This window comes from Lonchura striata, chromosome 1 (genome assembly GCF_046129695.1).
Source record: "Lonchura striata isolate bLonStr1 chromosome 1, bLonStr1.mat, whole genome shotgun sequence".
NCBI classification, from domain to species: domain Eukaryota; kingdom Metazoa; phylum Chordata; class Aves; order Passeriformes; family Estrildidae; genus Lonchura; species Lonchura striata.
The window spans coordinates 32,074,982-32,097,854 of record NC_134603.1 but is presented as its reverse complement, the minus strand read 5'-3'; the positions used below and the strand labels follow the sequence as shown (position 1 = coordinate 32,097,854).

Below are 22,873 nucleotides of genomic sequence, written 5' to 3'. Positions count from 1 at the left end.
TAAAATTGGTTAGACAATGTAAATAATTACACAATTTTAGTATTTTTGTGAAACCAGAGAACAGTTTTAAATTATTTTTAGCAATTTTGGATATTTTTTTTTAGTTTTTAAATGGATGCTTTCTAATGATCAACTTGAAAGGATGTCCCAACAGATGAAAATTCTCAATTCTCCTCTGCCTTTAACATATCTGGTGTATCACAACATGATTTTACAAATATTTTAATACTCTTTTATTTTACAGTTGCACTGTAAGCAGAAGCAGAGAAACTTCATTGAGACAATACTCTCCTAAATCACCAATCACAAAGCCCACTAGAAAATCTGTGCAGAAAACTATCTTGTGAGCTACACAAGAATCACTAGCTTGCCTAAGAAGGTATATACTGAATGAGAAATGATATAGTATTTTCACTTTTCACATAAGGCATGCCTTGGAGAAGTTCATTATCCTTCATGACAACACAATGCTAACATCAGCTATATAATTTCTGAAATGCAAAAGTATAAGAACTTGCTATTAGTAATTTGCTGCAACAGTGTAACTGGGAAGCTGTGGAAAAGTACTTTTGTCATTATTGTATCACATGGACTCCTGGAACAGTCTCACTGAACACCTTCTGTCAGAACACACCTTTACACAGTAGCTCAGATGGCAGGCCAGATGTTGAGTAAGCCACAAAATACATTATGTCAGGTACTGCTTAAAGCTCTAGTGAGCCTAAACCTCACCTGCACTTCTATCCACAACAGCCATCAAGCTCCCTTTGCACCAACTCCGAGGCGTCTGCTCACACGCTGAAAAGCACGTGCTCAAGTTCAGACACTGATTGAGATTATCAGGATGCCAATTAAATTATGCCACAGGGGCAACGGTATTGGCAGTAGCACTCTCATTTTGCTTAATGGTGAAATGTCTAAAATATTCACTGCAAAACTGTTTAGACCAGGTTTAATGACACCTTAGTCAAAGTGATTTTGAATAACAAGCTCCCACTTACCAGTGGTATGTTTCAACCATCAGGTCACAGAACAGAAGTGGAACCATGTTCCTTCCTCCTTAGTGGAAGTGACTCACCATGTGCCAAAGCATACAAGACACACGGGGGCAGAGAACAGGCATAAAAAGAAAGCACAGCTCCAGACATAGTTACCACAGCACTGTGAGCAGCCTTGCTCTCTACACAAGTGTGTGATTTGATTACACTATTCATTTCCACTAAGATGTGGGTTCAGCATCTTTCTTTCTGGTGTTAGGCACTGGAACAGGTTGCCCAAAGAAGCTGTGGTTGCCCCATGACTGGAAGTGTTGGATGGGGCTTTGAGCAACCTGGTCTGGTGGAAGGTGTCTCTGCCCATGGCACAAGGGTTGGAACCAGATGGTCTTTAAATGTCCCTTCCAACCCAAACACTCTGGGGTTCCATAATTCTATGATTCTAATAGGGATTGACCATGTGATTCAAATCAGGTCAATGGTTCCTTTAGAGGCTCGAATCACATCTGAAGATTTTAGTTATACTGCACCAGGAATTGCAAGGAATTGAGAAGATCACTGCCAAGTACCATTAAAATTTTTCGGGATTTGGCTATCTAGGATTTTGCATATTTGAAAACAACATCTATGAAAATAACATTTATTTATTGCAACTTAAAAAAATTGGAACCTATGTTGCCTTCACAGGAACCAAGAACTTGTTAATTACCTGAACTACATCGTGGAACAGCATCCTGGTAGCTGCAAGACAGATTTTTGCTGATTGCCAAATTGGGACTGCAGCTCTAATGGCAGTCTCTTGGTATTATTAGTGCACAGTCTCAGGCTCCAATTAAGCTTGGAGGAGAAGGTGATTTCTCTTTTGATGTATCTGTCAGTCAGGTTAGGTATAATAATAATAATCTCACCACAACAAAATTAGATCAATTAGACTAAAAGCCCCTGGGGTTATGCTCTGAATCAACAAGTCTCATCCACAAAACAGAAGCAAGTGACACCTAAAGAACTGGGCTGGTGAGTTCACATGATCATAGAAAAATATGTTACCTCTTCATGGTAATGAAATATCACAATGATATCTCTTTATACAAAGAAGTAAAGCTCATGTTCTTTGGCCTGCTATGTGCATTGTGTTTCACCTTCTCATCACTATACCCTTGAGCCCAAATCAGGATTTCCTGATACACTAAAATGATCAAACAACATTTATGAAGCACACAGTTATTATGCAATGAACTACCACCTGTTTTATAGACCCCTAGGAAATAAGCATTTAATGCTTTAAGACAAATACCACAAGTAAGACTTTAGTGTCCCGCAAGGACTTAAAATAGCAAAACCCAAAATTAGTTTGAACACTCCTAGAGTGACTAGAACAGGTGCACTACAGAAGCTGTAGTAGAAAACCTGCAGTCCTGCTTGAATTTACCCTTTCAGCTTCTTGAAAGTTAGACATTTCTGTAGTTCAAAATACAACCATATAATTAGTTTCCATTTGGGGAAGAAAGTTATTTTCCTAAAATGTAGTGCCTGGAAATAAAAGACTAGGCTTGTAATACCATTGCATTAGGAATGTCCATTAAATTTAGCATAAGGAATGTCCATTAAATTTAGCATAAAGTTCTTGCTCAGAGGTTTTTTTTTAGGATCAGGCAAATACTAATCTATTTTTCAAACATCATGGTATTTACAGCCCTTACTAAATGGATGTTAGGTGAACAAAAATACGAGACTTGAATAAAAAGATGGGAGTAGAATCCCTGGGTAATATTCAGGTAAAAACCAGGCTAAACACTGTGTGTTTAAAAATCTTTACCTGTCAAATGAAAAAAAATTACAGCTGAGTAAAACACTTGAGCTCAGGCTTATTATTTGTCCTAGGGCAACACACGGACACATACCAGAAATAAAAAGTGTATTCATGAATGTACACTACAATAGTGTTTTGTGAAATTCAATCCTATTTTTCACTCAAATCCAAGAGAATCTCCAATCAACCCGTATTCAAGGTAGGACAGCAGCATGAAAGCTGAAACTGGGGCTGGAACCTGCTAATGACCAGTTAGAAACAGCAGTACTGGTTTGTGGTCAAGGGTCTCTGTGAACACTTCACACTGCAGAAAATGTGAAGGACCCTCATTCTCAGTGAAAGAGGGGTGATTTATTTCTCAGAAATGACAGGCGACTTTGTCATTGTGCTGTATGCAGGAATTCACCTTGATAAAACTGTGACTATTACAAGCTCTGGAATAATTTTGAACTTTGATTTTTGAACATTAGGGAGTAAGTAAACAGAGAAACACACTTATATGTGTGGCATAAAAAGTAAGTGCTGGTATTTTTCAAGTATAATTCCAGAAATGGGGATATCTAAGAATCAAGACTTTCCTATAACTAACTTATTGAACAGATGATACTCGAAGACATTCCTAAGGATGTAACATTCACAGAAAATATGAAACATTAATTTGATAACTAAAACAAGCTGCTACAAGCTTTGCTGCAGATGAAGTAGTTTGAAGTTCTTAATCCAAATTAAAGCTGATATTTCATTAAGGTATGAGGAATGGCTCTGATTTAGACACACAGAAGGAAGAACTGAGAATCTTCCCTTCTGTAACTGTGCTCTATGTTATCAATGGAAACCTGGAAAAAGAACAACACAATTTTATACAGCACTTTCAGAGAATCTAACAAAAGTGCTCGATAAATGTTAATGGATTCATTTTTTTGCATTCCAAAACCATGTTTTATCATTCTCTTTCCATGATAGTGGGAGTTCTTTTCTCTTTATATTTCTTAACAAATATATTTTAGAACTTCTATGGAGGATCTAAGGCAGACTTACTTTCAAAGCATACCAAAATAATTCTTCAGAATAACTAAAAAGCAACTGCAGCTTCTTACTGAAATAAATTAATTCCCCAATGCAACTCCAGAATTCTGATGCCTCTCAACATTCAGAAGCATCTGGGATAAGGAAAAGTACATTAATTAGGAAAAGGGAGAATGGTTTTAAACTAGAAAAGATTAAATTAGGAATATTACCAAGAAATTCTTTACTGTGACAGTGATGAGGCACCGGCACAGGTTGCCCAGAGGAACTGTGGATGCCTCATCCCTGAAAATGTTTAAGGCCAGGCTGGATGGGGCTCTAAGCAACCCAGTCTAGTGGAAGGTGTCCCTGCCCATGGCAGGAGAGTTGAAACTAGATGATCTTTTAAGGTCGTTTCCAACCCAAACTGTTCTATGATTCCATGCGTAATTCCAACACACTGTTGAGCTCAGTCCAGGGGCACTGCAGAACAAGCTACTGTTTTTCTGAAGCTGAAAGGTGATACTGAAAATTAAAAGTCTTTGTCAAAGTTAGCAGTCATTCTGTCCTGTTCCTCCCTCAGACTGCAATGCCCGTAGGCTACTCTTTTTTGCCTTAAGCAGTTCAGCATTTTTACTCCCAGCATTCTGAAGAAAGAAGCATGTAGGAAATTTAGTCTATAAGGGCAAATTTACAAACACATATAGAAAACTAGAATCTTTGAAAAACACACACATACATCTACATACATCTTAAGATACTGTTACAATGAAAATGAATTCCTAAAATCTACCTTCCTTCCATATTGGAATGCTGGTAGTAAGAATAATGCAATTAGGATGCTCCAAATGAAGTAGAGTGACTTAAGAGTTCCCAGATATCACTGGGAAATAAATCAGTGAACAAACAGTAGCTAATGCACAATATCTCATCATTTTTACACCTTTTGTGATAACAGTCTGTAGGTTCATGGTACTTATCCTGATTATTCTAGAAGGTAAATAAGCTGCTGTTCAGGTAGCTTACTTGTGAAGATGAAGCCTCCCTCAGCTCCAAAATATTATTTGGAATGAAGGAAAAATAAGGACTACTTCTAGTGACTTATTTTCACCAGAGCTAAAAAACAATTACAATTCAGCCTAGAATTTGTACATGCTCACTCAACATTTCCAAGCCTGTCAGATTTGTATTACCCTACATAGGAGTAATATCTGTGAGATTTGAAAGGTTAAAGGGCTGATATCAGCTGTAATACAGATTTGCAGATTACAAAACTTCTGTGAACATCTACTTTGATCTGTACAGAACAGAACAAATACGTCAAGCAGACCCAGAGAATATCATCCTGGCAAAACGCTCATTATCAAACTACTCCAAAACCCTGACATCTGAAAACTGATGGCACATTTAATCAAGAACATTAAAATCAACTTAAAACAAGACTTTTATCTTTCTAGCTGTTTGCATATTTCCTTGCTAACCTGGGAAACTGTTTTATAAAACACACTTACAGAAAGTGATTTAGTTCGTCAGGGGTTTTTGTACCTTGAATCTTTCACTGCAAGATATGTTTTAATCATTCTTGAAGTTCTTTGTATGACTTCCCCTCAAGGTTTTTTTCTCATTTTAAATCCCTGATTTACAGACACTATTTTATCCCAGAAGTGGTTGCACCTGTGCCAAAAGCAGATAGAACAGACTACCATGTACTCCTGCTTAATCTTTTCTGTTGATAAATCTAAGGATTATATTAACATCTCTGAACAACAGCAGCAGACTGGGAGTTCATGTTCAGTTTTCTCTCTTGCTCCTGATCCACCAACCATATCCAGTTCTGATCCTGCAGTGCCAGGCTTTATAAATTGTCTTTCATATACAATATTATATTTTGCTGTGCTGCCATGGATAATTATACTTTCAGCTTTCTTAGTAGTTGATTTGCATGAGCTTGTATTTGCCTTCATTTTAGACCACTCTCCTGGTCTCTATGTCTTCTATAAACTTCAGGGACAATATTCTCATGCCCTCTTGTATGTCATTAACAAGAATGTGATTAGAGTAACAGAATTAATATAAGAATGACCTCACCAGAATAATATCAAGTAAGTGATGGTTTTCTAATTACTTTTTGAGAATCATCAGTCAATTAAAAAAAATTCTTTTAATGTGACACTTGACCTTTGCATTACCCTGGTTTCCTTGTCAGAATACATGACCATGCAAAAGCAAATCAAGTTACCTTCTTGATTGAGATGATGATTCTTCTGCCACACCTGAAGACATCAAACTTGTTTGACAAGAACACTTACAATCCATGTTGGTTGGAAATTACTCCCCCTCTTTATTTCTAAATTTGTTATCAATGAAGTCAGATGCCAATTATTCAAGTGTTTGCAGTCAGTACTAGGGTATCTGGATCTCTTTAAATGGGTCATTCTTTTATCCCATCAATAATGACACACTATTGGTTTTGTAGAGTACCACCAAAAATGACTCAAAGAAACAATGCTTATAAAAGAGAAACATTATGACTATTATCTAGAACTCTTCATTCACTAAAGGTTAACTTTAGTATGCAAAACTAATGCTTCCTTGAGTTTCTCTTGGCCCAAAAATCACAGAAACATCATCAGAGATTCTGAATTTCATACCCTGGTTTTTTCTTCTAACATGAAATAGAAATGCTACTAGTCATCACTCCTTTTCTGCATAGCTATTAATAATTTTATTATTTTAAAATAATAATGAAATTAAGATTAACACTGATCTGAAAGTTCAGTTTTAAAACTCCTTTGCTCATTCCAGACTGGACTATTTCTTCCTCACTCCAGGTGAAGTGGGTTTTAGCTAGCAAACTGTATCCAGATGAAGATTTGACAGTTCTTAGATTGCAAAGCTCAGCACACGGAGGCACAGTGGCAGTAAAAGCAAAAGTGTTTCTTATTGTACTTACCGAGCTGTTTCCTACTTCTTTCTCCATTGCTGAATGTGACTCATTATTAGCTGGGTTCTTTGGTGCAGCAAATTCTGGTTTCTTAACTTTTATGTCAGGCTTGTTTTCTTTGGCATCTGGCTTACCCCCAGATCTAGCGGGACTTGGCTTCTGAGAGGGTGGTATCCGTGCAAGTGTTGATGGTGAAGGGTTGGCATATTCATCTTCTTCCCTGAGCTCCTGTGGAAGTGCTGTTGGATTCATTTTTACGTAATAGCCATGGTAGTGACCATGCAGCTCCCCATTCTCTGTGCTGCTGGCATTGTGCTGGGCTGAGAACTTTGGCTGGTGTTTCCCAGCTGCTTCCTCCTTCACTGGTGCTTTTGAATATAAAGGCTTGTTAGTTGTGGGTGTTATATTCTCAGTGGCTAAAAGCTTTTTTTCTTGACTGAGTCTTGCCCCAGAATTGGAGCTTTGCCTTTTCAGTTGTTTTGAAGGAGAAGTCTCAGAAGAAAGAGGAGGACTATTTCTTGGGCTTGCTTCTGGGGTTCGAGGGGGTGTAGTACCTTTTCGATAAAAGTGAGGTGACTCTTTTGGGCTGGGTGGTTTCTCCTGACCTTTTTCTTCAGATTTTTCTTTTGCATCCATTCCTTCTTGAAATTTTTGTTTGATATAATCAGGTCCTGAAAAACAGTGTAACAGAAATATTAAGATCAAAACAAAGTTCACAGTAAAACTATTGCACTGGGATGTCAGACTGCACTGCCTTGCTAAAATGCAGGCAGGGGTATATGTTACCAACAGTTCATTGACATCCACAGGGATTTACTCCAAATTGCTCAGGCACAGGAGTTACAGTAGTTTTTTGGTAATTCTTGGAACTAGTTACTAACTTGGCTCAGTCACTCTACATCTTCAGCTTTTCAAAGGGCCATGGTATGTAAATTACTCCTGAGTCAGGTCTGAGTGGCTGAAGATTGATTAACCTTACATCATCTACCATTCCTTTTCTGAGAGGCAAGTTTTGAGGGATGTTTTGTTTGATTACCCTCACTGATTTAACTTCTCATGATCAGAGTACCTCTTTGATATGTAGATAGTTAACAATGAGAATGAAATATCTCTATTGTTCTTAGAAGCTACAAGAAAAAGGGCTTCAATGGCTTTTTCCCCCTTTGGGTGAAGGTCAGCTTGTCTTATATAAACCTGTAAGTGCCTTGAACTCTCACATGCTGGCTTTGTCTTCCAGAACCAATCACTCCCACATGAACACCCAGGTTAACCACTCTAGTCACTAATACAATTTCTGCTTAAAAGGCAGAAATACAAATTCTTTTACATACATCAGGAAAATACTTAGAGAGCAGTAAGTGTGAAGAACATCCTCTCCCCAAATTCTAGCTAAATGCCCATATGCACATTCACTACTAGGACTCTTCAAAGTGCGTATCTGTACAGCTGCTAACATAAACAGAAACTGGCTGATATGCTCTGCTCCAAGTTTTGGTTCTCAGATTTGATTGTTTAATGGTAAGACTTGAGCAAACACTGATGAAGAAACAAATCTTCTGTAAATCTGTATGCATTGTCGGCAATGTTTTCTGCTTTACTTCCTAGAGGTCACATTTCAGATTTCAGGATTAGTTTCCCCTAAGAAGTCATAAGTTGGGGAGCTCTGTGAACAAAGAACTGCCAACAATCTTCCTGTATTTTCAAAAATAGCTTCTGAAAAACACATTACAACCATTTCTTCACTTCTATCCTTGCTAGCACCACAAATTTCCTTTGATTTCTTTACCCTTCTCTAAGTGAGGCTTATCTGCGCTTTAAGTCATAGAGAAATTCTGTGCCCAGAGAAGAATGTCTGCACACATTTTTCTGCTTTTGAGTTTAGAGGAGGCCCTAACTGTGCTAGGCAGATACAGTGTTTTTACAGATGCCAGAAGCATATGCATATCGACGCAGTGCGAAGATGAGAGGAAGGAAGAGCAGCATGAAGCTTTGGGAAGTTACTGAGTCATCTGGTAAGTAAGCATTGCTGAGAAGAAGAATTACTCGGCATGCAAGGTCTTTTGAGCAGGAAACATTTTTGGCATCTCTGAAAACCAGGGGTGGAAATAGGGAGCTGTTAAGAAAGGCTAGACATAGACAAGCCAGGATTTGTTCTCAAATGACATTTGAGGAGGAAGTTTTGAGGAGTTAAGCCTGCACAGAGGGAGAGAACTAGAGGCTTGATTCACAGCTTTTTCCTGGTAAAAGGGAAAGGCAGCACAACACAAATTAAGAGTTTCCATATATAAAGTTACAGGTATGATCACCATTCAAAAAATTCTCCATTGCGCTGGGGATTTCTTTCCATCTTTGCTGAGGTACATAAGGAAATGCTGAGGGGTTCAACATGCATAAACTTTCTTTTTCATACCTCTTCACATTAGATATAATTAAGGGTGTAAAGAGAAAAGGATAGCTAAAAGAGCTCTGACTAATCTTTAAGCCCAAGCCATGGAGCTGTCAAATTGGAATGATTATTTATTATGGACAGATCCATATTCACATTTGCTCGCTCTTTATGACTGCTGTGGTCAAAGCATCCAATTGGAGCACTATCTCTTCAGTCTTACAATGCTGCCTAAATTCTGAAAATTCACTGTGACATACTCTGCACTGCCTCATATATGTAAAGACTTGACTTTTACTAATATCTGACAGCATTTGACAAACTGAAGACACTTGCATAAAGAAAATATCAGAAAATGACATCAGAAATGACCTCAAAAATGCCATCCCTCTCCACCCTTTCCTGCAATCAACTAAAAGCCTCCTAAAGATGGCCAGAGAAAATCCCTCTCATCAAGAGACCTCCAAGCTGCTGGAATTTTTGAAAATAGAAAGGAACGCATGGTCTCAGCTGCCCATGTCTCCCCAAGAGACTTGTGGAGTGCAAAGCAAAAAACTTAAAAAGCAAAACAAAAATATAACCTGGAGTTTCCCAAAGAAGTTAAGTGTCAACAGGCTAAAAATGCCAGACTTTCACTGGGTAATTGGAAATATTTTGTCCTATGTGACACTGAGCTCTCACCAGAGAATGTTACATCCATGGAACATCTGAGGGTGTCTGACCAGATGTTCAGCCACTGCCTTAATACAGCACAGCAGCCCTCCCTCCCACCCCCAGAAAATCATATATGGTTATTAGAGATATATCCCTTGCCTCCAATCTTGTCAGGCAAGTCTTTCCAACACTGAAATTCTTGGCCCTTTGCTGAAGTTCGCTTTGGAGCTTGTCCAAATCCTTTTAAAATGTCTGTTCACTGTATCCAATACAATGGTTTTGTGCATCTGTCCAAACCAAGCAGCAAGAACTCAGCTCCCACTCCCTTCTAAGGACTAAGAGCTGTCAGGATTTACCTTATCCCCTTTGTAAAGACATGACTCTACAGACATGGGTAAGGGAGTTATTCATTCTAAGAGCAATCTACAGCACAAATTTAAAGAAACAAGGGCCAAGGGAATTTGCAAAGAGAGTCACTAACATCCTTTCCTGTAACATTTCTTAGCTGGCTGATCTTAATGAGCAAGAGAATAGAATTTGAGGGTAAAGTGGGATTATCTGACCAGGAAATAAACATGGCACTCTGGTTCTTCAGTTTGCAGTTCAAGCAAGCAGTAGATCTAGGCATGATACATCTCAGTGCCTGAGGAGAACCTGGAAAGCGTAACCAAGAGATGTCATCTAACCAAGTAAAGCTAAGATGAACCTGTGTGTTTTCTTACAGTAACATGGTGGCTGTGCTACCACTGGATCAAAACTGATGCATCTTTAAAGGTCAGCCACGGGGTAGTTTTGGCTCACACACTTGTTGTGATGCCAGTAACTGGATGGCACCATTGAAGTGTGAGTTAGCCAGCATTTGGGGAGAACATCCTTTGAAAGCCAAAGGACTGTGTGTTTGTGTGCAAGATATGCAGAGTCTCACACAGCCTGGTGGTCAGCTTGAACAGCATTTTAGTGATGGCTGTGGGGTGAAGGAAGCTTTGCTGTGGTTGAAGATGCACTGATGGTTGCTCTAAATCTAGAATTTTTTGTGAATTTCTTATGTAATATGTCCTTCCTCCTGGAAGGGCTCTAGTAAGTGATGTGACAGCACAGCCAGCCCTGTAAATGAGAAGAGAAGGATGCCTTGGTACTGCCACAGCATTTTTAAAGAGGTGACAGCCACATGCTTTCCCCCATGGCCTAGTGAGACACATGTATTGGCGGCATAGGGCTGTTGCAGGATTGTGGCTCAAGGAGCATCTGAAAATGTCATCTTGCAGGACACTGTAAATGCAGACACTTTCCCAAGATGGCTAAGAAGAGTCCTCGTGCTTCATCAGAGCAGAATGAAACACGAAGCTTGAGAGGGATGGCAGAATACATCTAGGATACTGAGGGAAAAAGCATACATGCAATTGCATCAGTGATTTTATAAACATCTTACTGTTCTTACAATTCAGGAAAAATAAGCATTTCACATTACAATTGTTTTTGGTCTACTCAAAAGCAAAAAAAGACTGTAATGCTACTAATGCAGGCTCCAGAACATAATCTTTTAAGAATATAATATTTAAAGTACTATTGATGTTGAGTGATGTGATTCAATTTCAAGGTATGTTAGAAGTTCTTATTAGATAAACAGATGCTTATTTCTGCTTTTCAAACTGAGGAGCACGTTATGTGACGTAACCTATCTTTAGTGCTACATAGAGAGTTAACAGACAGGGATATAAAGAGCAATCCAAATAAGAACAGTATTATAAATTCATCCTTATGAGAAAATTCATGTTGTACTTATAGATAAATTCCAAATATGAATCACCTACTTCACTTTCCAATTTTGTTTACGTGTATGAACTGTTAGTGGAAGGATGCTCCATTTTCACTGCAATGTTTAACAAATGTCTGTGGGGTAATGGTGACACAATCAAAGTTACTTGCTCAACCAGGACACTGCAGTCTATACGCAAACCTTCCAAGATTAGATGCCTCTTTTTAGGGAACTACTCAACATTTCTACAAAAATAGGAGAGAATTTCTAATCTGAAAAATTCCCAATCTATAAATGAAAACTAAAGCTTATACCAATAGCCCATTTTAGTGATGGGGGAGCTAACCCAAAAGGAAATAATGACCCAAAGCACATGTTTCATCTGAATAACCTTTCTGGATTTGGTGCACCGCTGTGAATAAAGTCCTAACAGGCTAAAAGCTCTGCTAAATCTTTGACAAACCTAAAGGTACAGAGAAAGCCTTTGTCAAAACTAGGAAGGGAGTGTAAGTCTCCTGAGTAATCAAAACTCTACACAGCACTTTAGCCATAAGTTTGTTGCCTACCATAAATGTCTTCTTGCTGAAAAAGCCAAATCTAAATCCAAAGAGAGAAGGAAATAATAAATGAGGAATAAGTTTCTTATGGCAGATTATGCCCTAATACAAATCCAGAGCATGATATTGAAGCAAAAGCTTAAGACTTTGGTATTTAAACGAAGTGTACTAAAAAAGGAAAATGTATACTTTAGTGTTGGTACTGCAGGTTGATATATACTGTTTGTCAAATAAGCCAGTGAAAACCATTTGGCTTATCTTCTGATGTTTTTGATGGTTTTCTAATGTGCCACTGTCGGCAACAATATGCATGCTCTCACAATAAGATTTCTTTGCTATACTGATAAACTTAATAAAACTTTGAAAAGACAAGTGATCAATCAGAGGATCAATTAATATAAGATCTTTCTTCCTTATGTTAGGCTTTTTCAGGATAGGACATCCAGTATAAAAGAATTCCTCAGGATGGTAACTGTAGGCGAAGAAATATAAAATCAATTATCAATCTCTTAAAATAAATGATTCAGTGAGTCATTATGGAAGTGCAAATAACTATGTTCAGTAAATTTTAGAAAGATAGGGTTTATTATTATTTCTTCACTGGGGACATATGAAAGGAGGGGGAAGAACTATAATTAATATTATTAGTACTTCCTCTGTTTTGTTCTTAATTTCCTAACTGTTACACTGGTAACAGGGAACAAAAAAAACCTCTTAAGTGCTAGGCTGCTGGCTTGAATTCAGCCCAACTGAATGGAGGCCTGTGCAATGCCATGTGCAAAATGTGTTGATGAACTCAGTGGAACAGAGATATGATTATTGTTTTAGTAATGTTTGGTAGACTGAACTGGGACTAAATAGGTCTGGAAATTAAAAATTATTGCCAGAGATATTAAAGGATATAAGGCAAGGTACTTAAAGAGCAATAGGGCTCCGAGAGAACACTTCTGCTTGACTTAGGTATGAGTAGAATAGAACAGAACATTTCCTAAGTCAAAAGGGACTTAGGACAATCATCCTGTCCAAGTCACTGAGTAATTCAGAGCTGAGCAAAAGTTAAAGCCTGTTACTAAGGGCATTGTTTAAATACCACTAGAACACTGACAAGCCTGAGGCATCAATCACCCCTCTAGAAAATGCCTGTTCCAGTGTTTGACCACTCTCCTGGCAGAGAAAGTCTTCTTAAAGGTATTTTAAGAGGTTATCACTCCAGGTATCTGCAGTACCCTTCTCATGAATGCAGTGATCCAGCAATAGGGCATGGAATAGTGCAGCTCCATCATGGTTGGGTCAATGTGCAGCAACGTAAGAAATGTCTTACTCTTATTGATGCACGGATAAGTTATGTAGGAATTCCTTAATTCAAAAACACGTATGTAGGCATGGCTGCCCTGTTTCAGCTGCATCTGAAGTTGGTTATGCCACCTGGAATAATGACTTTATTTAAAATACTTGAGAATATTTTAGAGAATAAAAAACCACATTAGCTAAAGCTTAAAAACAAAGCATGTCACAAAGAGAGAAAAAAAAAAATTGAAATGGAAGGGATTGTTGACACTGTCTTGTGAGATGTAGAAGAAATCCAAGTCTGGATGGCTGATTTAACTTTTAGCCTCTGATGGCAACTGCATTTTGGTGAGGTATGATCAGCATTTTAAATGTTATTAAGCAGCTTCCCTAGCTATGGGCAAATAAAAAAATCTTTCCTGGATCAATTTTAAAATTCCATTTGGCTGCCTTAAAATCCCTTTTTTTTTAATCCTGGACTTCATTTACCAGGATGGAAGTATCATGGTGGCCTAGATAAACAAACTACAATGCAAACAAGAAGGAGTCCTGTTTTTTTTTTTTTTTTTTTTTTTGCACAATCCAAAAAATACTCCGAAATATAATGTTTAGAATCTTTTTTCATTCATTCTTAATTGCAAATCTTCACTTCTTACTCCTCCCTCTTTGAAGATATCTTCCCTTTGCCAAAGTTTTCTCCAGCTTACACTTTCAGGGCTTCCCAATCTGTTGTTAGCACTGCTGCTTCCTTAAGCAGTATTCCTGGTGGTCTTCCTTCTCACGCTGGACTGGAGGCAAGACTGCAGCCAACATGTGCCAGCAGCTACTCACTAAATCCATGAGTGTCATGGAGGTTGCTGCCTACATGTGTTTAGTTTATGGAACTGCTCTGATTTGATCTGGCAGCCCGCTGTCTTTGAAACCATGCACAACCAACATGACCAAAACATATGACAAATAGATAGAATATAAGGTGATATTTTACTGTTGCCACAACCTGACAAAGCCACATCATCATTCAGTGATGAAAAAGTCAGAATACACGTTTCCCCGAGGAGTCCTAGTCCACCTAGGACTAACTTTAAAAGGTAGCATCACTGAATACAAGCAGGCTTCAAAGCAAATGGAAATGCAACCTTCCCTTCTTGCTAAGTAAAGATAAGGACCGACAGAAAGTATTCACTGCATAAATTGCTTATTAAGTGTCTTGATCAGAAGAACCACAAACACATAAATTTTTGCATATCAAGGTTGCTACTTTATACCTAGGAAACAGTTTTGTGCAGTACCCTGAACTTCTGCATAGTTTTGCTGGAATGTGTATCTACCATATTTAAAATATCTGCCAATGCTTTATTTTCCGGAGTTTGACATCAATGAAGGTGACACAACCTTCTCAAAACCCCTACCAAATGCTTCCTGACACAGACTAGAATGAGATCCAAAGCCTTGAGTTACTAATTTACTAGCCCCACATACAGAGACACACACCTTGGCCAAACCCAATGCTAGTTTTTATGCCTCTCTGCTTACTCTGCTGTGATATTTACACAGCACAATACAGTTCTTGGTGTGACCTGACTAATTTACTGCTAGTGTCTCTGCATTTCACACAGGTATTTGTTGAAAAGCATATGACACCATGTTATCTCACAATGCTTTTGGAAAATACCAAAACATCTACTCAAGCACACTTGAGCTGCCAGCAACAGCAATGGCAACAGAAAAGGAAATGGACTTCAGCCAAACAAGTCACATCGTAGGCAACATCACAAACTTGTGAGTCTAGCAGTAGGATGATGAAACAGATATTAATGCAATTTCTACTGGAAAGAAAACCAGACTGCCTCTTCTCTCCATGTCAGTTCCTCCAAATCTGAAATTAATTTCAGTTACCCTACCATTAACACACCTGCATACAGAACCTAAACAGTGTTTTTGCAATTTGCATTTTTGTACTATCCAATAACTAAAGAATCATAAGGAGAGATTCATAAAAGAATCCCTAAAATTAAGATTTTCTTCCTCTAAAGGTTTGCAAATGCATCATTAAAGTGCAGACATATACACACTAATGAATTTCAAAAACTGCCTGGAGTCAGCACCAAGACCAATGAATTCTGTGTACCCAATCTCTGCTCCATTCCTGTTGCTAAAGCAGTTGCTTTAGCAGGTGACTGAAGTAGCTGTGGTATTTCCAAAACAGAGCAACATTTCCCAACTGTATCTGCATAGCAGTGTGTAAGCCTTTATACTTCTGGATTCAATATCAGAAAAATGTAAGAAATTTATCTTACCTGGTAGAGAGCACTTACGAGTGCTGCACAACTATCTCTAACACCTCACTGGCACATTAGCTTATGGACACAGAAATTGCTTGTGACCAGCAATCTTAATCATGCCTTGCTTTACTTACCCTGCTTTTCTGTTGATGAATACTGACAGAACTTCAAAAAAATATCTGTCAAGATTACATGGTGATGCATATGACTCCTGTATCTAGGACAGGCTTCATTTTTCCAGGGTAGATAATACACAGACATTGTATTTAATGTGAATGATTCCAGCCAAATAACACATGCACTATAATCTACTTGAATGCTTCTAAGCCTTCAGGCTGCTTAACAGGAGATAACTGAGAAGGTAAATTTTTAGCTTTTTCACAGAAAACCTAGAGACTACTTTACTTCATCTGAACTGCACTGGGGCAGCTGTTAACTGCAAAGTAGGTTTTTTTAAGCTTCTAAAGGATAGGCAGAAGTGGAAGGCTGTAATCCAGTTCTCATTGCATCTGCATAGTCTCTGAGACTATGAATTTTAAATATAGAGAGTGACTGTTAATGTGACATAATAACTGTCTTTACTCAGTAGAATTCACACTTCTTTACATTTCTCCCAGTGTGTCCAGATCTTTCTGACATGATGATCCCCAAAGTTCTACACAGTATTTCAGACTCAGTGTCACTGGGATCATGCAGAGAAGGGACCATTCTCCATGACATGCTTCTGTATATACAACCTGGATGGGTATTAGCTACTTCTCTTACTTCTTTTATTTCATTTCAAATGCATGGCTATCATCCTGTTCCATGGGAGTTTGGCAACTGACTTCAACAGGAGCAGGTTCATGTCTGCTGTCCAACTGGCCAAGGCTGTCTGCCTGTCTTAAGAACTGTTTTTCAGTAAATTCAATAAACAAGTGAAATTTTTGCCAAAGCTCTTCTAACCTTTGCCTCTTTTAAAATCCTTATTTCATAAAGAGACAGTGCCTGCTTTTCTGAGAACACCGTTCTGTTCTTCCACTCCAGAAAAAGGCAGAGCTTCAGATATGCACTCATGGCTTGGGTTGTAGATGCCAGCATTTCTTATACCTGTGGAATATCTTCCAAAAAGGCTCAAAACCAGGAAGACAGTAAATACATGTATGTCGGCAACCAACCAAAATAACTCTTGAATATATAGGCATAGATATAGATAGGCAAAATAACATGGAAAAAACTAGTCAGTTTCAGACTCCACTGATTCTACAGATCTAGAGATGCATTATTACCTTTAATTAAAACACCAGATATTTCTAAGGGGTTCATGATTATACAATATGATGTCAGACCTAATTTTTTTAGAAATCTCCTTTATCGCCTTGTGTTTATAGAAAATACACTGGAAATTATGAACAGGAGTAAAATAAAGAGACTTGAAATTTACTGCTTTTGAAATATATGGCTTTATGAATTTTCTTGGAGGGTTGAGGGTCAATCCAGTATTTTTCAAAACCAGTACTCATTAAGCTGTACCAAACTTCCAGCAAAATTAATTTATTGTATCTAGCAGAGAAATTAATTATAAAGTGTGAGAGCCTGGAGTGGCTGCAGCACTGCAAATGCCAGAACTGGAAAAATACAACAATCAATTTAATTCTGGTAAAACTAGGGTATGTGAGCTGCCTAGTCTTGCATCCAAGTCTGGCTTCTTTCTAATACGTTCTTACTCTTTTGCATTTTAAGAGAAACTCCACTCATCATGCCACTTACCATTCTGACCTCACACAGTGTCATTTCTTCCCTTCCCCATTAAGACTCTAAGTTTTCATTTCTCAAGTCTAAGTTTGCAATATCCATTTACTGCTCCTCTCCTCCAAATCTATCCTATACTCTTCAGTTTAGCAACTACCTCTGACAAAATATTTTATGCTCTTCACCTGATACTTTTTGAGGAGCCTCTGTGATTTTCTTAGCCATATTTCAGTATCAGTACTCCACTCTTACCCTCCTTTGACATAGGTGACCATTCTCTTCTGGAACAAGTCTCAACATCTATGATTTATCCTTTTAATTCACCCATATCTTTCTTTCATTTTTAAACCACACTTTCAAGGAAAATAACCTCCAATTATTCTGTTATTGGACTCTTTACTTTTCTTTTACAATTTTCATCCTGTTTAATTTCACCACCAATTCCATGCTGGCTGTGTTTCAGCTCCAGATTTTACTCCTGCTCAGACAATTATCTGAATAAAAAACTATTACTGAACTAATAGGCAGAAATATTCATCTCCTCCAAATGCTCAACATAGTCTTCCACATCATACTGAACATTACATTATTCAGGTCTATAGTATGAATTAGATTTTTCTTTTTTCGGTATCTCCCCAGGGTCTCTCTAATTTTAAGTAAGTCTTAAATTTTGCACACTTTCTCGGAATAAAAGGTCATGTATATTAGCCATCTATTTCTGTGGCCTTGACAAACACAGAATGCAGCTGCAAAGATTATTTTTCTCTAATGGTCTACATCATATGTTAAAAGTGTAACAGGAGAAGCCTAACCTTTTAAACATAATTTAAATCTCCACTAGTATAATAAAATAATAAAATCCATTCAAAACAGATCACCATATTAGACTGAAAATTAGCACTGCTAGCTGAATTTCAACATGGAAGAAATATTTATGACACGGTTATAAATAGGATTTATAATGGAAATTTTGACACTGTGATAATACTCCCATGTGATAGACCCTACTTCATCTTGTCCTTGGCTGGACACCATGACAGACCAATATAGAAATTCACTGAAGCAGGCCAACAGTGTCCTGGAAGGAATGGTTCTTTTTCAAAGCAAATGAATGATTTTTAACAGGAGAAAGGAAGCACTGACCTCCCTCTTTCAGACTATACCTGTAATTAACACTCCCATAGTGCCAGATAGGATACATACACCTAGGCTAGAATATGAAAAGTTACTTCAAGATAGCAACACAGCTGAGACAGCACTGAAGTTAGTCCAGGCTTCTAACTAGTTTCGTAGTCAGATCCTGCAGCCTTTACTAAGCAACCATGGATTTCATCTGGATGCAAATTAACTAGCTCACTACTTATGCAAGTCTGTGAACATTACAGTGATTGTAACAGCTTTATCTCTCTACAGGAAACTGGTTCTCTGTTATTAGTTTTATAAGTTTATTTGCTCAAGACTAATAAGGAATATTTTTTTCCTAAGCAAATAACTTGATTATGTGACTCAAAAGTATCTTGGAGAGACTGAGAAAGCATCCTGAAGAAGTAAGGTTATGCCTCTGCAAACTCTCTTTGCTTTGCCTTCTCCCAGGCACGCTCTCCTGTCCCAGATGCATTGCAGGAACACTGTGGAGTGGGTTGAGCCAGCAGGCGTGTTAGGCAGTGCATCAGGATGGATGCGGACTCCTAGCAAGCTGGGTGGCCCTCACCCTGGGCAAAAGGAAAAATGTGGAAGGAAAGGTGGGGGCATCTGTAGCTAGGGCTTGGTGAGACAGGTGATAAATCTGGAAGTCATGTTGCGAAGACTGGTATCACATGATTTATAAAAAGAAAGGGGAGAACAAGAATAAAGCTTGAAATAGGCTCCTTTTCTTTTAATACACCTTCTTTCTTTGATTACTGTATACAACAGAAGTGCATTAGGATATGTGTATAGGCTCTGGCTTCTCCAGAGCTCTGTAGAAGAGGATAGAAGCAATAAATTGTAGAGAAAAAATGGCATAGCAAGAAAACCAGTAACAGATCTTTGAGGATAATGAATATGTAGAATAAATTCAGAAAATGAACAGGCTCTTGTATGACTAAGATTAATGAGTGAGCTTCCATATGCTTTAAGGCACAAACTGATGGCATGGCTGGTAACTTTAATCAGGCAAAATGCTCATTGTAATTGGCTTTTTAAATAAAACTCTCTGGTCTGGCACACATGCATTTAGCCAGGACATTCCAGTTAATTAGCATCAGCCAGAAATCTCTCTTTCCTGTCCATATGGAGTTTGCATTTTGAGAACTTGAGGAGGTGGAAATGAGAAGAGGAAGATGGGAAGGATGTTTTTTCTTCTTAAGCTACAGACATCTACCACTAGTCAAAAGAGAATGTAAACCACAGTTTCTCTTTAAGGCATTAGTGGCCATTACAAATAGCCTTGTAATAAACCTAAAATGCTTATTTCTGAAAATAATAATGTTCAGCATGCTAATACTGACACTTTAACAGTAACCAAATCTTATAGCAAAAAATACTAGTAAATTTTGCCAAATTCTTACTCTTATAATAAGGAAGTCTTTGCTCATTAATTTCAGCTAAAGAAATTCTGTCCATCTCTAAACTTGGACAGCTTTAATTTATAAATTGCTCCCTGATTTCTCTCATGTCTTGTTTAGGAGGTCAAAGGCTGGATGAATTGTTCTGTTGATCCATGTATGTTCATCTGCCAGCTGGTTGGCCTGACAAATAATCTGCCAGAAAACAATTCAGATCTGAATTTCCAGACCTTAACTACTCTGTGGTAAAGTGCCCAGACTGCTCTTACCCTGCAGCAAAGCAGTTGTACCCTTCTTTCATTTAATCAAATGTTATTCATTCAAACTGAATGAAAGAGCAGTATCCATTTGCTGCAGGATATATATGCACACAGACAATTATGGCTTAGCTGTCCAGTCTGTGCAAGTCCATACTTCAGTTTACCTTCTGACTGTGTGTTTACAAGACCACATCCTAAGGACAGTCTGTGAATTTAGAATGAATGTGTCAGTTAAGCATCCACTAACCTTGTGCAAGACTGGAACAATATTGCCCCTTTTCACTGAGTGTCAAAAACCTTTCTTTTCTGTTACACCTTTGATACAGTATTCCATCAGTCATTTGTTCTTCTCTAGGTTTTAACAAGAGACACAAAAATGCACTTATTTTTTTGTTTAAGCAAAGACAGATTTCAAACTGTCCCTGGATGACTCCCTTGAATTAGGCTATGACTCAGTTTTCATTTGTTTCCTGTCCTGGTGTGCTCTCTTTTGACACATCCACAAGTTTAGTGATGCCTGGAGGAAACAAACCAGGTCAGAGCTGAGATTTCTCAAAATTTGTTTTGTTTGCTGATAAAGGGCCAGTAAAATATGGTCTCTATAAAGAGTACAATGTTTGTTGAACCGTCAAAATGCAGAGCCTTGTGGGTAGGGTTCTGCAAAGACACACAACCCCCTATTTATTAATCACTAGCCAAATATCTGCTACCACAAAAGTAGAAGCAGGGTCTCACCCAAGAACAGTGTGAACAAATTCACGGAAAACAGTTCTGTGCAACCTTGTTTAAGTCCTTACACTATGGCTCTGACCTTTTCAGTCATACTTGGCTTTCCTTATATGCAAATACTAAGGCAATCAATCACTGGGAGACATGAATCTCAAGATTTCTACGGCACTTTATTATTCTCACCTGCTGGATGCTACTTTGCATCCTACTGCTTTATTCTCCTTTTAAACTACATTAAAAAGGTAGAGTCTCTTGGCAACTTCTCAGGAATGTCTTAATGAACTTAAAGGTGAAACATGAGAGGAAGTATTTGGAAAGTATGAACTGCCATGGTACAATGAATAATGAATATTCACTGTAATTATAATTTGTGTGTAATACTAGGCTATATGGCCCAGAAAACTGCTTTTTAAGAACCTGAAATTTAAGAGCTTTATCAAAAAGTTTTCAGATATTGAAATGGTTTTAGGCTACAAGTAATTCAGAGATCACTCATTAAGACAGAAAAGAATGCTTTTGTTATTTAAAGAGCGGTATTTGTATTTCACTTCTTTTTGTCTCTGTTTCAAGAGCTTGTTGATATGCTATATAATATACTGCTGACAGCATGCTTGCCTACCATACTAAGCAGTTAAAGAAACAAGAGCAAAATTACTTTCTCATCACAACCTATTTTCAAGACAATATAGTACAACGGAAAGCTTTCACTTAACTATAGTTTCAGAGAATGAGACAGAACTCTTACTGATACCTTTTAGCAGCGCTTACAGATATTGTAAAAATAAAAACCTCAAGCAACAAAAGAAAACCAAGAAGTTGTTACTAGGAAGCAATAACAGTTACCTTCTTTTCATTCAAATACATGAAAAATGCTATTTGAAAAGCAGATATTTACTTCTGTTTGTGGGAGTGAATGTAAATACTTAGAAATATTTATCTATTTTTTTACCATAAATGACAAAAGCTAACAGTAACACTGTCCAGTTACTCTAGGTATGACTTGGGAAATGCTTGAACAAACAAGTATGTGTACAAGTAAGTGGGTTAACAGGTACCACACAGAAAAAGTATCTGAAAAAGGTATCATGTACATCTAGCCTGGAAAGCACCTCAGACATGACAGTACTTGAAATCATCACAATAACTTGTGAACCTGGTGGTTTGCAGGAGTTTATTTGGGATAACTGAGACTTAGTTAACACCTTGGCATTTAAAAGTTGTTTACGTAATGGGAATAGATTTTTTTTCAAATGTATACAAATATGCTGTATTTGACTATCTTGGAAACAATTACAGACTTCAAAATTTAGAGTCCAGTAAAGGTATATTTATCTTTTTCTAGGAGCTATCTGAGAGATGCTTCCACACAGAGAACAGACTAAGTAAACTTTGAGAAATGCTTTCCTGTGTCATTCCACACATATCCAGCTTTGCTTGAGGAAGGGATACAAACTCTCCTCTTCTATAAACAGAATAGAAGTTTCAAATGAGAGGAAAAAAGACCCCACACCTTCTCTCCTATATCTCAGCTGGTCTGTCAGCAACGCCACTTCAATTTCTGTGGTGAGGAGTAAAAAGACACCTGAGAATTCTTGATCTGGGTGATTTCTTTGTGTCAAATTTCACACTGTCAGATGTTGGCATTTTCACTTGAGTACTCTAGTAATTTCTTTATTTGAAGGGTTTGGCAGCTTTCAAAGAGTTTCTTTCCAAATACTTCAATTCTTTGCATGGCTAAGGTTATCACTTCTGAATTTATGAATGGTAAGATGGCCCGCTGCTGTAAACTGGGATTTCTTCAGCTGGTGGAGAATGAAATAATGGAAAATGAAAAAGATTTGACTACAACACCAGTAAGTATGGGCCAATAATATAAATCCAGAGGAGAGGTAGCACTAAGATAATTCCCAACAGTGAAAAGTACGTCTTTA

General features: G+C 37.8%; 1 protein-coding gene across 4 annotated transcripts in view; it reads right to left on the bottom strand.

Annotated features, from left to right (window-relative positions):
- The window catches only part of JPH1 (junctophilin 1), an 83,267-nt gene that overhangs the window by 3,468 nt on the left and 56,926 nt on the right, over positions 1-22,873 (bottom strand). For all 4 annotated transcript variants that reach the window (XM_021530589.2, XM_021530590.2, XM_021530592.2 and 1 more), the window contains exon 4: positions 6,764-7,425. In XM_021530589.2, coding sequence (XP_021386264.1) covers positions 6,764-7,425 — 662 coding nt within the window. The remainder of the gene's footprint in view (positions 1-6,763; positions 7,426-22,873) is intronic.